The sequence below is a fragment of the Hemiscyllium ocellatum genome, chromosome 8 (genome assembly GCF_020745735.1).
Source record: "Hemiscyllium ocellatum isolate sHemOce1 chromosome 8, sHemOce1.pat.X.cur, whole genome shotgun sequence".
Taxonomy (NCBI): domain Eukaryota; kingdom Metazoa; phylum Chordata; class Chondrichthyes; order Orectolobiformes; family Hemiscylliidae; genus Hemiscyllium; species Hemiscyllium ocellatum.
In genome coordinates, this window is record NC_083408.1 from 27891233 (window position 1) to 27908397 (window position 17165).

Here is a 17165-nt window from a genome sequence, read left to right on the forward strand (position 1 = left end):
TACTAGCAGCAGCTAACCTGCATATAAACAAAAAGAACAAGTTCTAGCACAGACCCATCACTCCTCCATATCCAAAAGAGATTTCACATTATCTGTTCTACATCTCTCCATTATGCCATGTGGAAACATTTAGTCCAAATTAAGGAATGTGTTATCAATCCAGATGGTTTGGTTAATTGTCTTGACTGGTAGATCAGTCCCCACCATCTTTCATAGGCCCTGGCTCTCCATGGGGTGAAGAATGATCATCCTTATGTACTGGGATCCAAGTCTTAAAATGGATGCAGATACACTAATTATCTTGTCAGTTAATCAAACAAGAATAAACTTGTAATGATCTGTTTTCCCAAAGCCAATTATAACAAACTTTCCTAACAAACGGCCATCATTGATCTAACTGCCTGTGAATAAGAATGTGGGAAAGAGGGAATTTATGAGGAAGGGATGCACAATACTGGCCTAGAAATGGAGATCCTAGTATATGATAAGACTCAAATGCAAGCTGTCTTTGAGCTGAGTGTCAGCTTGCTTTTCGGTAAAGGACGCACTTGGATAAAATTATGTAAGCTAGACGTGCAGCTAAGAACCAAGTCTTTTGTAGATAATACTCTTATGATACACCATATCTCTTTCTTTCGGGCAGTTGAAATAGTCTCTGCTGAGATTTCCTAAAAAGCCTCTTTGCTTCCCTAAGATGTGTGATGTCTGTTCTCATGGGATATTTTCCAACAATCAATTCAGTACTATTCATTTCCTAGAAAGTCACTCAGGCATGGAAGAAAGAGCTACTTCAATTCCAAAAAGAATAGGCATGCCTAAAACAAAGTTCGGAAATGACTACCATCTGAAAATTGAGAGACACACTCAATGCAATAGCCAGTGAATTTATAACAATTTATACCTGCACAATTCTGCAGGTACAGATCTTGGGCTTCAATGATCTCTGCACAACAACTGAGTTTAAAAGATGCAGTCACCAAACTAAAACCTAATGAAGAAAGCATTATTTGTCACAATTCCAGCCAGTATGTTCTTATGCAATTTCAAATAATAGCTTATGAAGAACTAGATCACTCCTCACCTCTAGCAGATCGATCATACGTGTCATCTGGGAGTAAATAAGCACACGATGGCCCTGGGCTTTTAGCCGTGTTAGGAGGATGTCAAGAGTATGCAGCTTCCCACTGTCTGTGATCAGGCTTTCTTTGTCTGAAAGAAACATGGAAATATTTACTTTTTTTAAAACCTCAAATGTTCAGGCTTCAAATTTATATCCTACTCACCACCACCACACTGAACTTTCTCCCAAAGCACTGGCCCTTACCAGGATACAGTTCCAGGGGTACTAAGTAGCTACCATATGAAGTGGTGTAGTGCATGTTGGTAGTACATTTATCAACATAGGCATCAAATCCAATCCTGACCTAGCATCACTCAATGCAACCCTCCTCTATCCCCAAAATACTTTTCAAAACTAATTGAAAGCTCAGCTCAGATCATCAGACAAAGAACCACATTGACAAACACAGGGTCCTGGAATCAGCTGACCCCAAAGAAAGCTGAATGTGATTCAAGCTTTAACACATTTTGAAATTAGTTGTTTTAATCTAGGGCTTACAGCCCAAGCCAATTTTCCACTCTAGCCAATTACAGACGACTTGATAGAGGTGTACAAGATGATGAGAGGCATAGTTAGAGTGGATAGCCAGAGACTTTCCCATGGTAGAAATGTCTATCATGAGGGGGCATAATGTTAAGGTAATTGGTTTCATGCAAAGCTCAGTGAACAGCAATCTATGTTGTCTTACCATTGCCTGCATTAGGAACAAAGCCCTTCATAGGTTTTACAGATGGGACTAAACATTTGAAAGATAAAAATGTAAAGTGGCAAGTAAATAGAAGATTAGATTAGATTACTTACAGTGTGGAAACAGACCCTTCGGCCCAACAAGTCCACACCGACCCTCTGAAGAGCAACCCACTCAGACCCATTCCCCTACACCTAACACTACGGGCAGTTTAGAATGGCCAATTCACCTATACTGCACATTTTTGGACTGTGGGAGGAAACCGGAGCACCCAGAGGACACCCATGCAGACACAGGGAGAATGTGCAAACTCCACACAGACAGTTGCCTGAGGCGGGAACTGAACCCAGGTATCTGGCGCCATGAGGCAGCAGAGCTAACCACTGTGCTACCGTGCCGCCCACAAACCTGTGGTTAATTCTTTCAGAGAGTGGTTCAATACAATGTGTTACTTATGAAACTTCTTCAGAATCAATTTTCCAGAGTAGAGTCTGGGTTCGAGGGACTTGGAGTGAACACAGCTACTTGTAGTAAAATAACACTCATGAACAACATAATCCAAGGTGGTTCACAGGAGCATGATCAACATATAACACTAAGCTAGATAAGAGATATTAGATTAAGCTAAAAGTTTGACCAAAACTGGTAGATTTTAAGGAGTGTCCTCAAGGAGGAAAGGGAGGAAGGAAGAAAGTGGGCAAGAGACTTGAGAGAATTCCAGTATTTGGGACCCAGGCAACTCAAGCAATGGCCAATGATGATGCAGCAATTATAACTAAAAATGCACAAGCGCCCAGAATTGGAGGAGTGCAAATATCCTGCAGTATGGTGGATCTGGAGGAGATTACAGAGGTTGGGAGGAACAAAGCAATAAGAGGGAACTGAAAATAAGAATGAGAATTTTAGCATCAAAACAAGTATTCACTGCATGTTAGGATAGGCCAGTGAGTGGGGTTGGGGTTGTTTGTGCACACATGCATGAGAGAGACAGAGAGCGAGAGACCAGTAACAGATTTGCTGCAAGTTAACACAGGTAATTGAATTTTGGGTGAGCTCCAGTTTACAGAGTGTAGAATGTGGGAAATTGGCCAGGCGTGCATTGGAATAGTCAAGCTGAGAGGCAACAAAGGAATGGATGACGCTTCTTGTGCCTGCCTTTTCCCAATTTTGTAGTTGAGCTAGGGAAACAGGTAGAAATAGGTGTTCTTACTGTTAGCACAAATCAAATGTTGGAAGCTCAACCCAGGTTTGAAAGTGACACGAGGCTGCAAACAGACTGCTTTAATTTCAGACCAGAAGGATGGAGTCAATAGCGCACAAATGTATTTTGGACTGGAAAAATAATGGCTTTCACCTTCCCAATATTTAATGAGAAGCAGCTTCTACTGAACCAATACTGGGCATCAGTTAATTTAACGACAGTGGATGAGTTGATAGGGTGGTAGCCACAAGGTAGACCTGTTGCAGGGTCATCAGCATTGAAACCAACTGTTTTTGGATGTAACTACCAAGTAGCAGGCCCGAGAATGATTCTTTGTGGAATATTTGTGGTAACAGAGCAGAAGTAGGATGAAAAGTGAGCATTTAGTTGTGTAGTTCCCACCAACTCATGACAATGGAGAAGAAAAAAAATGAATGCAAATGGGGTGAAAGTTGCATAAGAGAGAAAATTGATGGTGAACTGATGACAGCGTAAGCATTGAGAGACTATGGATTTGAGTTTGCATTTCAGCATGGCAATATTATAACCTTCAGGTATATTCAGTTCCATTCTCTCTTTCACCTGCAATACTTCCCACTCACATTCCCCCTCTACAACGCCAAGCAGACAAATTTGTCAAACAACCTAGAACAAGATGTGCACTCTGTTGACAAATTGAAGAAATAATTGTTAAAAATCAGCTCTTTATTCACGTAAAGGACTGCACAGCATGGGGGCTCTTGTGGTATCGTGGTAGTGGCCCTACCTCTGAGCGTACATGCCTGGACTCCGTGTCCCATCTGCTCCCAAGGTGTGTAATAGATTTACTGGAAAATATCTATTGTATGCTCTTCATAGAATTAAAAAAAAATCTTCACTGGTATCACTGTCAATCTAAGTTGCTTCTAAAACTTCTAAGCATGTGTGTTAAGACACCATATAAACTTTGTTTAGAGCAGAACTAGAGATGAATTTTCTTTGCAAAACCCCTGGAATGCTGGTAACTACCAGCGCTCAGTCATGTGGTGATTTATAACAGCAAAACTAAAAAAAAAATCTGCTTTTGTAACTTTGAAAAATGGACGCAAGGGACCTTAGAAATGGAAGGAATGTTGCATTGTGGAGAGGGGACCCTACTGCATTCTAGAGTAGAAGTGTAATCTACAGATATCAATAATATTTTTGTTTCTTTCATTGATTTTTGACCTTGCTTTGGAGACACCTACCTAGAATTTCTTCACAATATAATGGGGTAAGGTAGTCATGGGGCACAGATGGCTCATACTTTCGGCAGCTGGGATGTGGCCAGCAGGAGCTGCAATGTAGGTGGGGTTTATTTCATACAGTCAGGCCATTTCCCCTGGGACAGATAAGGACTGGAAACATGAATTAATGTATTATCACAAATCTCTCAATGTTTACACTGAAGGAAAATTAACTATAGAAAGTGGCTGGGAAAGGAAAAATGCAGTTTGATTTAGTGCTGCTGACCTCAGTGGGAGGGAATGTTAGTGAGAGAATGAAAAAAAAGAATGCAAGCACCAACTTTCAAATTCTGAGTTCTCATTTTCCTACTCATTGGATCAGGTGCTTGGAACCAATTACAATGATTTAACAAACATCAGAGCAAGAAAATTCAAAGCAGTTTACTTCATGACAGGGTGGGATGATTCATACATTGTTGACTGTGATTTCACACCTTCAATAGTTCAAGACAAACTGTTTGGAAGTGGTCTCTTACTTAATCACCTTATTTCAAGGAATTTATGAACCAGCAGTAACAAACTAAATTTTGATCAGCTGCAGAGTGTCATTAAAGGGACATTTTCAGTTGAAACTGTCACCCTCCATACCAGCGAAAGGCAGAACTTGCACTAAAAAAGTACCTTTCACATCCTTGATGTCTTATTGCACTCACTCTCTGAAATGTGACCAATGATGATACTGTGAAAAACACAACTGACAATGTGTATACAATTCCCACCAATGGTAAATACAATAAATAACAACACTTTTTACAATGTTATTATGTGAGAGAATCTTGATATCAAATGAATATCCCTCTTTGTTGGATAGTACTAGGAGATATCTTACATCTAGCCAAACCAGGAGACAGAATCCCTGAAAGATAATTCACTTGACAATGCTGTGCCTGCAGTATTGCACTTCAACAACAGCCCAAATTGTGCACTCTATCCAGAAATTAAGAGTAATGCAACATGGATGTCAGTCAGTAGGTCTAAGACTACTCATGTTTTAGATGGAGTTCGAAAGGATTTAAACAGTGTTGCAGATTCTCTCCACGATCTGATTCACCTGTGGGCTTTAATTCCATGTTGGTACATTCCATCTGCTGCCCAAAAGAATGATATTCAAATGCAAGATCCCATATGCAGCCATCGAATCCTATAAGCTAACCCATGAACCCTAAAAGAATGCTACCTCCATTTATTAAAGTAACTTTGACTAGTTACCTTGTCTTGTTTGACTTTTGTCGGAGTGAAAGTTTGGAAAAGATTTTCATAAGCCTTACTGGTGGACAAATCTTGAAGCAGAACAGGGAATCATCAGCAACTATAGACATCTACGTTCGACAGAATAAAGATTTAATCTTTACAGGTGAGCCTTTTAACTGTGAAAAGAGGCTGAATAAGCTTGAAATTGTTTTCTTTGGACCCGGGAAGGTTTGGGGTGGGGGTGTGGGCTGATAGAGCTGTATAAGATTGAGGGGCATGCTTAGGATGGTCAGAAAGCAGCTGTTCCCTTATCTGAAGGGTCAAATAACAAAGGACACACCTTTAAGGTGAAAGGATTTGAGGATAAAACCTTTCACTCACAGGATGGTGGGGGTCTGGAATGATATGCCTGGGAGGGTAGTTGAGGCAGGTAACCTTACAATCTTTAAAGAGGCTTTAAGTTCAGTGTCTTAAAGTGAAATGAGAGTAGATTTAGCATAGTTTTGGTGGTATAGAGTCAATGGGCCAAAGGGCCTCTTCTGTACTGTATTACCATGATTTTAGGAAATGAAGTGGAATGCATCAGCAATAAAGGCCACACATACTAAGAGCGCCTCATTCACTGAAGACTTTATTGTAATTGATTGTCCTACATTAAATGTTCTTTACAGCATCTATCTTTTTCTCCTTGAAGACTTATATAAGACTAATGTACAGGCTCCATTGGTATCTTGCACCCCGTTTTTGGTGAGAATTTGCGGACATCACCTGCACTATGCAATCATGTTTACTAACACTAGAAACAATAATCCTTTTTACTGTAACATCTTTAAATCTGAATGTGCCATTTACGATACAATGTTTGATATGATATCTGTATTTTTCATCACTTCATCAAAACACTGAACTTGTGCAGTCACCATCCAATATTATCAATTCCAAATGAGGAAATATAAAGAGGTTAGGCTTCTTAGATGATCCCACTTAATATTTTTTACAATGAACCGATTGAGAGAAAAAAAAGTGTTCCAAATCAATTGTTTGTTGTGATAAGGGTTCTCATCCCAATTAAAATTAGGTTTTTGAGGAATGGGAAAGTGAGGCAGTAAAACATTTCTATTAAAAGGGGCTGCAGTTTTAACTATGGACAATATACATAGGTCAGCAATTGAATATGGTTCTGGATAGAGTTAGTAATGTGGTAAGTAGGTGAAGGGATGCTCTTAAAAAATTACCCAAACACACATACCCCTCCCACTGCCTGCCATTGGCTCTTGGCAAGTGAATTCCTGAAGGAGGGCTCATGCCCGAAACATCGATTCTCCTGCTCCTTGGATGCTGCCTGACCTGATGCGCTTTTCCAGCAACACATTTTCAGCACTGATCTCCAGCATCTGCAGTCCTCACTTTCTCCTCTAAGTGAACATCACAGCCAAGGTCAGCACATATTGCACAATCCTAATTGCCTTTTTAATGGTAGTGATGAACCAGCTTTTTGAACTATCAGAGTGTTGTAGTTAGACTCAAAATGCTTCTCTTTCAAGTAACTTGACACAACCAAGTGGTTGGAATAGTAATTTCAAAAATAATTGAGTCAACCACATTGCTGCGGATCCAGGGTCGCATATAAGCCAAGTGGATAAGGATGGCAGATTTTCTTCCCTAAAGCAGTTGAACATTAGTGAATGAAGCGAAGTTTTTGAAACAATTATTAACATTTTATTCCGGATGTTAATTATGTTATTTTTTTTATTGGTCAGAGTATGGAGTACAGGAGGTGTGTGTGTGTGTGTGTGTGTGTGTGTGTGTGTGTGTGTGTGTGTGTGTGATGATGCAGCTGCACAGGACATTGGTTAGGCCACTGTTGGAATATTGCGTGCAATTCTGGTCTCCTTCCTATTGAAAAGATGTTGTGAAACTTGAAAGGGTTCAGAGAAGATTTACAAGGATGTTGCCAGGGTTAGAGGATTTGAGTTATAAGGAGAGGCTGAATAGGCTGGGGCTATTTTCCCTGGAGCATCGGAGGCTGAGGGGTGACCTTATAGAGGTTTATAAAACCATGAGGCGCATGGATAGGATAAATAGACAAAGTCTTTTCCCTGGAGTGGGGTGGAGTGGAGGGGAGTGGAAAGAGCCCAGAACTAGAGGGCAGGGGTTTAGGGTGAGAGGGGAAAGATATAAAAGAGACCTAAGGGGCAACTTTTTCACGCAGAGGGTGGTACGTGTATGGAATGAGCTGCCAAAGGAAGTGGTGGAGGCGGATACAATTGCAACATTTAAAAGGCATCTGGATAGGTATATGAATAGGAAGGGTTTGGAGGGATATGGGCTGGGTGCTGGCAGGTGGGATTAGATTAGGTTGGGATATCTGGTCAGTATGGATGGGTTGGACCGAAGGGTCTGTTGCCATGCTGTACATCTCTATGACTATTTGAAATTCCCATGCTGCCACGGTAGGATTTGAAATCATACTTCTGGATCTTTGTCTGGACTAGTATCTGGATAGGTGCATTGCAACTCTGTTACTATCCCTATTTTAGGCCTCCACTGTTCCTAGAATTTCATCTACCTTGGAGGGTATTAGAAGAAAACATTTGCACCAGCCAAGCCCAAAGCAACTCGACTCTTCATTTTTCTTTGAAAACATGTCATGGGAGTTTTGACTACAATAGTGTCTAACTTTTTACATCACTACGTTACTCAAAGAATGTGGAAAAAACAAACAGACAGCAAGATGAAGAGATCGTGAAATAAGAACTTTTGGGACTTGCACATTACAAAGTTCGATCTCATTCTATCATAGCTCATGTTTCACAGATTGAAGTTATTATGGGGATCACATTGGAGGAAATGGGCTTCAAAGATAGACAGTTAATTTGTCTACAAAACTCTAATCATTCAGTTCAACAGATTAAACTGTTTACATGACCATCAACCATTGAAGAGAAACTTGCCAAACGCACCAGCTCAAATCAGTCTTCTGACCATTTACTGATCGGCAGAGATGATGTCATGTTAATTAGCTAGCAACCCAGAGCTCAGGCTAATGTTTTGGGGATACTGTATAGCTAGTGCAATTTAAAATCAATTTATAAAATTCTGGAATTGAAAACCAGTTTCAGTAACAACCACAACAATCATCAATTGATGATTTATGGGCGGCACGGTGGCACAGTGGTTAGCACTGCTGCCTCTCAGCGCCTGAGACCCAGGTTCAATTCCTAACTCAGGCGACTGACTGTGTGGAGTTTGCACGTTCTCCCCGTGTCTGCGTGGGTTTCCTCCGGGTGCTCCGGTTTCCTCCCACAGTCCAAAGATGTGCGGGTCAGGTGAATTGGCCAGGATAAATTGCCCGTAGTGTTAGGTAAGGGGTAAAATGTAGGGGTATGGGTGGGTTGCGCTTCGGCGGGTCGGTGTAGACTTGTTGGGCCGAAGGGCCTGTTTCCACACTGTAAGTCTGATCTAATCTAATCTAATTGCTGTAAAAATGCACCTGTATCAATAATATCCTTAAGGGAAGGAAATCTGCTGTCCTTACTAAACCTGGCCTAAGAGACTCCAGTGTGAGGTAGTTGAATCTGAACTGCCCTATAAAGTGTCGAGCAATCTAAAGTGTTCAAGGACAACAATGGGGTGTGGGCAACCAATGTTGTCTTTGGCAACAGTGCCCACATACCACAAAAGAATGAAATCTGAAAGAGCACAGTAGTACCACAGTACATGGAGTTCCCAGCATGTGTAACCTCTAACATGCACTTGTGCTTTTACCTCCATGTCCTGTGAGGTAAGTGAAACTTAGCTTGATCAACTTTCACACACATGGAATGCCATGGAAATTTTTGATTAATAGACATGCTGGGTTCTTTTGTTCACATAATAGCACGTTCTGTAGAGAAAACTGATTTCTGCTATCAAGCACTAACACAAGACATCTTTGTTCTGGTCTCAATTGATGCCTACTGTCTTGATGAAGGGCTTTTGCCCAAAACGTCGATTTTTCAGCTCCTCCGATGGTGCCTGACCTGCTGTGCTTTTCCAGCACCACTCTAATCTTGACTCTGATTTCTAGCATCTGCAGTCCTCACTTTTGCCTACACTGATAATGTGACTTCAGACTTAAAGTCAGGAAGAGCAAGGAACTATGGAAGAGCTGTATGGTAAACAGTGCATTCAACAAACCAAAAATTCAAACAAGGGCCTAATGCAATTCAAGACAACGTTGTAAATCCTTTTGCACTATCTGAAGCAAAAAAATGTTGCCCTCGTGTCAGCATTCCCTCTTCAACCACTAATACAAAAGCAAGATAGCAGGTCATCTCATTGCTTGATGCGGGATCTTGCTTTGAGCAAAATGGTTGATATGTTTGTCAGGTAATTGCGATTGCTGCATGTTAGGAATAATAGTCGCACTTTAAACGGTTTCAAAGAATCATGCTAGATGAATGCAAGTCTCAATTTGCTGTCTGTGCAATGGGACATCAGTCATGATCTCTAAGAGTACAAATGCTTCTCAAAAGAGCTGATCAATACGTAATTATCTAGTTGTTGCTGCAATGTTGAGTTTTCAACAGGATCTTCGTAAGGAAAGCGGGAGGGTTTGAACTATAACAATATCTGACAAAACTAGTCAGAGGAACATCAGTGCTGTTTGTGAACCTAGCCAGTCTATTTTTCCTGTTTGCAATTTATATTTAGCTTGAAGCTGGGAAGGGAAATAGGAGATCGTTTGGCCCAGATGTGGATTGCTCTATAACTCATTTCCACAACTGGAGGAAATTCAGACGCAAGTTTCCTGGTTGCTCTGCTGGCAGGGAACTCAAGTAAAGCATTTAACAGAAACAGGGCTGATTTTTCGACTTTGAAGTGATGGGAGAAGTAGTGACTAGAGAATAGAAATAAAGCAATTACAGACCAACTTGATGTTATAAAAGGGACTACATCATTACTTGAACCAGAGTGAAATTCCATTTTATATATAACAATGAAAGCATTTTTATCCAGTAACAGCAACTTGCTTCCAGTCACAGCTCCCGTGTCTTACAATAAGCTACAGTCTCCAAATGGACTGCTTAGTTCAGCGTGACGGTGGATACTTCAGAATTATGTCCTCCCACCCTAGGCTCAGATTCCTAAGGAAATAACTTTGTGGAAGTAGATTTGCCCTGAAGAGAAGTTATTCGTGCTCTACACACTTGACTATCCCAACATCCCAAGATTCAGGTTGTAAGTTTGCTTGCTGAGCTGGAAGGTTTGTTTTCGGACATAGTCACCTTGCAAGGTAACATCATCAGAAAGACTCCGGTGAAGCACTGTTATGTCCCACTTTCTATTTGCGTGTCTCAGTCTGTTAAGGTGGGTGATGTTATTTCTGGTTCTTTTTCTTTTCAGAGGTTGGTAAACGGGATCCAAATTGGTGTGTTTATCGATAGAGTTCTGGTTTGAATGCCAGACCTCGAGAAATTCCTGTGCATATCTCTGTTTAGCCTGTCCTAGGATGGATGTGTTGTACCAAAGTGGCGTCCTTGTTCACCTGTAAGGACGCTAGTCTTTTGGTGGCTAGTTTGTGCTAGTGTATCCTGGTGGCTAGCTTTCTGCCTGTCTGGCTGATGTAGTATTTGTTATTGTTCTTGTGTGGTATTTTGTAAATCATAGGACAATAATACGGGAATTCCTAGAGGTCTGGTATCGGAACTCCACCAGTAAACACATCGATTTGGACCCTGTTTACTAACCTCTGAGAAAAAGAACCAGAAATGACACCTTATGAGACTGAGACAGAGAGAAAGCAGGACATACCACCACCACTTCACTGGATGCTAACTGATGCTATTACTAGCATAGTGACGAAACGTCTGAAAACAAATCTTCCAGCTCAGCGAACAAACTTACAATCCGAGCCTCATCTTGAGCTACAAATCTTCTCAAAAATCGCACATTCTAAGATTTATAATTTCAGAAAAAGACGGGTGGCACAGTGGTTAGCACTGCTGCCTCATAGCGCCAGAGACCCTGTTCAATTCCCACCTCAGGCAACTGTCTGTGTGAAGTTTGCACATTCTCCCAGTGTCTGCGTGGGTTTCCTCTGGGTGGGTTGCTCTTCAGAGGATCGGTGTGGACTTGTTGGGCCAAAGGGCCTGTTTCCACACTAAATAATTTAATCTAATCATATTTGACATTGTATTAATGTCGTGCTAATGTTTACAAAGAGTGAACCTACTTTAATTGATTAACTGTTATCTAGTTGTTACCCAAACAGTCCCATGGAATCTCCTTTATTGAAAGTTTTCATTTCAGTAGAATTTGCGGCCGAGTCCTACCACAATATGCCTTCGCTACATCAGAAAAACGTTTATTCACTTGCAGATGTACATCTTTCCCTGAAGGTGCTCCCTCTGCTAAACACACCCCCTATATGCCTGACGACAGTGAACATTGTCACCTCCTGATTGATCAGTTCAAACCTGACATAATCCAGGCTGCCAATGAACTGCAGCACTAGGGGAGTTCTGCACTGTTGATGGTGCTGGCATTTAGGCGTGACATTAAACATAGGCTTTATTTCTCTTCTCAGAGAGACATGAGATCTTGGGACACTAGTACAGGGAGGGAGCTCTCCTGAGAATTATCCCTCATATTTATGCTTCAGCTGAAAGTAAAATTGACTATCTGGTCATGATCATATTGCAGTTCACGATGCTTCACTGTTTCTAAGTTAACAACCATAAGGAAATGACATGAAAAAGCAGTTGAGGCCTGGGCAGATGAGTATACTTTTATGGAATGATGGGCAGTTGGAGGGGCTAAATGGTCTATTCCTGCTACAATTTATGTTAGGTTTCTTACATTACAACAGTGATGACATGACAAAAGTACTTAATTTGACTGTAAAGTGAGTGGGACATCCAAAAAGTCATAAAAGGCACTAAATAAATGAATGGCGATCTTTCCCCGGTACCACATCAAATAGGCATTCTTTATAAGACAACAGGCACTTTCATAATGGCAACCATCACAAGCCACCACAACTGATCATCACTTGCAAACGTCTATCTACTTCTCAAAAGGAATAATTGCAAATCCATGGGCCTTCCTCCAACTCTGCGGAGAAAGTGAGGACTGCAGTTGCTGGACAGTCACAGGCAATAAGAGTAGTGATGTAAAAACAGGTCAGGCAGCATGTAGTGAGCAGAGGTATCGATGTTTCGGGCATAAGTAACTTCTGATGAAGGGCGTATGTCCAAAAGAGTTCCGGTCTTTGGATGCTCCCTGACCTGCTGTGCTTTTCCAGCGCCACACTTCAACTCCCACACTCTGATCCAGGTAAAGTAAGACTTCACGTGAACACTTTCCCAGAATTGTCCATGATATCAACACAGAGGCTAGAGACCAACTTGTGTGTCTCAGTCTATGAAGGAGCAATTGAGATACTGGAACGTGAAACCCTGCAGCTTTGTGAAAAATATCTCAAGTGTTAATGCAACATGTTAATAAGAACGTTTCAAGCTCGATCAGCTAGTTTTAGAGCACAACATTCAGTAGAGGTGCACTCAAGCAGAATATTTCAATCTGAATGCAGCCTGAGACATTGGATCTGCTTTAAACAACTACAAAATATGCAAGTCTGAACAGTAAAAGGAAATGTTTAATTTTTGTCTCAAAATATCAACATAAAGGCAAACCGCAGAGTAGTGATATAACCAACTGACAGGATTAACTCCTTAACATCCCTGCAATAGATAAACACAATCTGACCTATTTACCATTTTAATTCTGGAACATATGCCATTCATAATGCAATTTGAACCTAATTTCATTCTAATTTTTATTCTATGCCAGAATCCTAGACTCCACAACCAGCAGAAGTATCGATTTATCTATTAAAGAATTTGAAATAAAGTCACCTCAATTTTCTAAATTCACGAAATACAATTTTAGTGTATCTAATCTCTTCTGTAATGTAACCGAGTCTTTACTTGTCGAGACTTCTGATCTGTAGAATTCAGTACCACATTTGTCCCCTCATACAGTGAGACACTTACGCAGAGCTTGGTATCACACCGAGCTTCACCTTTCTCCAAGTCTTCTGTATTGCAGATGGTCGTGTGGCAGTAAAATCCCTGGGCTATTAATTCATTTAAGAGAAAGTGAGGCCTACAGATGCTGGAGAATCAGAGTTGAAAAATGTGCTGCTGCAAAAGAGCACAGCCGGTCAGGCAGCATCCGAGAAGTAGGAGAGTTGATGTTTTGAGCATGAGCTCTTCATCAGGAGAGCTCATGCTCAAAATGTCAACTCTCCTCCTCCTCAGATGCTGCCTGATCAGCTATGCTTTTGCAGCACCACACTACCAACTCAAGGAACCATACAAATAAACCAAGGACATGGGTTCAACCTCATAATGGCGGCTTGTGGAATTTTAAATTCAATGAATAAACCTGGAACTAAAAGATAGTATCAATAATGGTGGCCGTAACAATTACTGTGAACTGTTGAAAAAATCCATCTGATTCACTAATGCCCTTTTAGAAAAGAAATTTGTCATTGTTAGCTGGTCTGACTTAAATGGCTGATTGATACACACACTAATGTTGTTGACTCAAGTACTCTCCAAAATGGACAAGCAATTCTCATCTTGGGTAATTATGGCAACATGACTGCAGGAGGGGAATAGCAGCCAACCTTTTGTTTTGCATCCTGCGTACGGGTGTATGACGATGACTCTGGGGCAGTGCAAAGGTGATTTCACTTTGCATCAAAAAAGTGCTTTTCCTGTTCTGGAAGCATTGACTGGGTACAGTGTGGAAGGAGCTTTGCGCTGTATCAAATTCTGTGCTTGCCCCGCCCAGAGTCTGTTTGATGTCTCCAATGGAACATATTCCACATGCTAATACTGGTATTTATTGCTTTTTATGGACCAGCTAACACGAGAGGCTATAATGCCCTTGAGCACTGTCTGGACTGAACCTGCTCAAACCACCAGTAGTCACCTTGAGCAGAACCCCATCAGGTACAATTCCTGGATAATGAAGTTGTCTAAGTATGTTGCCTCCTGTGGTGTTGTGGTGTCACCAGTAGCCTCGGGTGGATCCGAGCTAATTGTTACCAAGTATGTTGAGACCAGTGTGGGAAGTTAGTGAACTCAATAGCGACACTGACAGTGGGGTCTAGGCTGCACCGTGAAGGGAAACTGTGCCGGAAGTATTTACTGCAGACTGCTGGTCCTCAGAGAGGATAGTAGCTGTGCAATACGCCACGTAAACAGATCACTCTCTGCCTTTTAACCCTCTGAGTCAGATTGCAATCAGTCACTTCCCATTCATAATGATGGAAATTGCTGACACCTTTAAGAGTGAAGAGGTCAAAGGCAGTTACAGCTGCAGTTACACTCAGTACCACAAAGTGACATTGAAGAGTAATAAACCAGGCTCAATCTCCTTTGGCTGGATTCAACGTCATTAGAGCGCTTGCTCCAATTTATATTTGTAACACAATGAGTTATTCCAATCTAAAATGTCTGAAGTAAAACAGTGCCAGTTTTGTCACGAAGTATCAAGCGTTGTCATCAGGTTCAAGACAGCACAGAGAAATCAACAGTACATGAAAAACTGTTCACCTGTGGCTTTAAAGATTTAAAAAATATACTCTGTTATAGAGTAATTTGGTATTATAGAATGAACATACAGGCCTTTCAAATGCAAAGTTACGTTAAAAATTCCATACACAAGCTAGAAGACAAATGAAAAGATACTTCAAACTGCAAGAATAAAAAGAACTCTTAAAAGTGACACTGAGAAAAGATCAATATTTCAGCCATGGGTTCAGAATTGAAAAGCCACAGGGATACCTTCTGGAGGAAGAAGTATCAGGCAGATGAAAAATGGGTCAAGCTCAGCACAAATGGATGACTGTCATAGGGTGGTTGCATAGAAGCTACAGTGAATGTGTTAGGATGGCACAAGAAGGTGTAACATAAGACAGAAGATCTCCTAAGTATTTGCACGCATTACAGCCCACCAATACTGCACCCTGATGCTGTGCAATGACAAACTAACATCCACCATTATTGTATTCTTGTTGTACAGTGGAATCTGCGCATCTAACTTTGTGTGAAATGGTGCTGCACATTCCAGGTACACAAACTGCAATAAAACTTACAAAGTAATGCTTCAGTGAGACGAGATGTGTGTCAATGGATGCACTCAGTGCTAACTGTTTGAAATACAAGATGATACTTTTGTTTTAAAAACATTTATGCTTTCATGCTGAGTTACAACAGTCACTTCAGCAATTAGTTGCCTTTATGATTATATTAAATGGTTGGAAATATTTGGAAAAGAGTCTTTTGCAAAACATTTGCTGAGCCTAAATGCTGTTAGATACAGATTTAATATGCAGCTCTCTATTTACAGCCTATTTAGCTCTGTCAGTATTCTACCACCATCCAATGGCAGTGACCAAGCAGTGCAATTCCCCGTACTGCCTGGAGTATACAACAGACTCTGCCTCAAGAACAAAATCTCCTGCCAAATCAGTTATCAAAATGATAGCTTTTAAAAAAAAAATTGCTTGTAATATATAGATATTATTTTTACCAGATGGAAAAAGAAAATGAGCTCCAAAGAGGAGGGGAAGTACAGTTAGAGGAAGGGTAATAAAAAAGCAAATCCAAAATTGTGACTTTGATGGAGCTATGCGGACAGGAAGGTGGTCAGTTACTAGTAACAACACAGGAGATAGGTCAAGAGTTTGAAAGAGAGAGATTATGAGTTGAATGACAGTTTTCCACTGCTCCCACTCAGGTGGACTGAGGTTGGATTATCTACAATGAGATTTGTGAATTTAAGCAATTCGAATCCCCACACTGTGAAAACAGGCCCTTCGGCCCAACAAGTCCACACTGACCCTCCGATGAGTAACCCATCCAGACCCATTCCCCTACCCTATATTTACAGCACTAATAACCTACACTATGGGCAATTTAGCATGCCAATCCAACTAACCTGCACATCTTTGTGATTGAGGGAGGAAATCAGAGTACCCAGAGGAAACCCATGCAGACACTGGGAGAATGTGCAAACTCCACATAGATAGTTGCCAGAGGCTGGAATCGAACCCAGGTCCCTGGTGCTGTGAAGCACCGGTGCTAACCACTGAGCCACCGTGTCGCCCTGGAATTGTTAAAGAGAGGTTATAGGGTGGCTGAAACTTTCAGTGGGAGAGCCAATGTATAGCACAGAGATGAGAGAAATGAAGGAGGGAGGGGAGGGAAATCTACAATGGAGGGTGAAAACATCAAGAATATTTCCACTCAATTTTAACCGAACCTATCCTTATCCACGTCATCACAATGAGGATTTCTCTGAAAGATTATTGCTTCATATTGAATAGTGTGTGGTGTCAGTTACAATTTCTGGTTCATTCCATTACTACATAGGAACTTGTTGTAGTATTTCTCTAATTCATTCCAGATTCAAACATTAGAAGTTGCTTTGGTTGACACTTTAGAAAGCAGCAAGATGAAAATCCAATTTTAAGGGATAGCATTCAGAAACAGCTCTCACTTTAGGTATATGCTCATTAGGATCTTTGGAAGAGTCACTTTCTGAAGCATTAACTGATTTTCAACTAAATCAATAATTAGTATTTGTTTATTTGGTGTGTCTTTTTCCTGGGAAAGGGGACTAGTTGGGATTACACTAACT

At 41.0% G+C, this 17165-nt stretch overlaps 1 protein-coding gene across 3 annotated transcripts in view; it reads right to left on the reverse strand.

Moving 5' to 3' along the window:
* The window catches only part of ino80 (INO80 complex ATPase subunit), a 222552-nt gene that overhangs the window by 46102 nt on the left and 159285 nt on the right, over positions 1–17165 (reverse strand). For all 3 annotated transcript variants that reach the window (XM_060828740.1, XM_060828739.1, XM_060828741.1), the window contains one exon: positions 1082–1209. In XM_060828740.1, coding sequence (XP_060684723.1) covers positions 1082–1209 — 128 coding nt within the window. The remainder of the gene's footprint in view (positions 1–1081; positions 1210–17165) is intronic.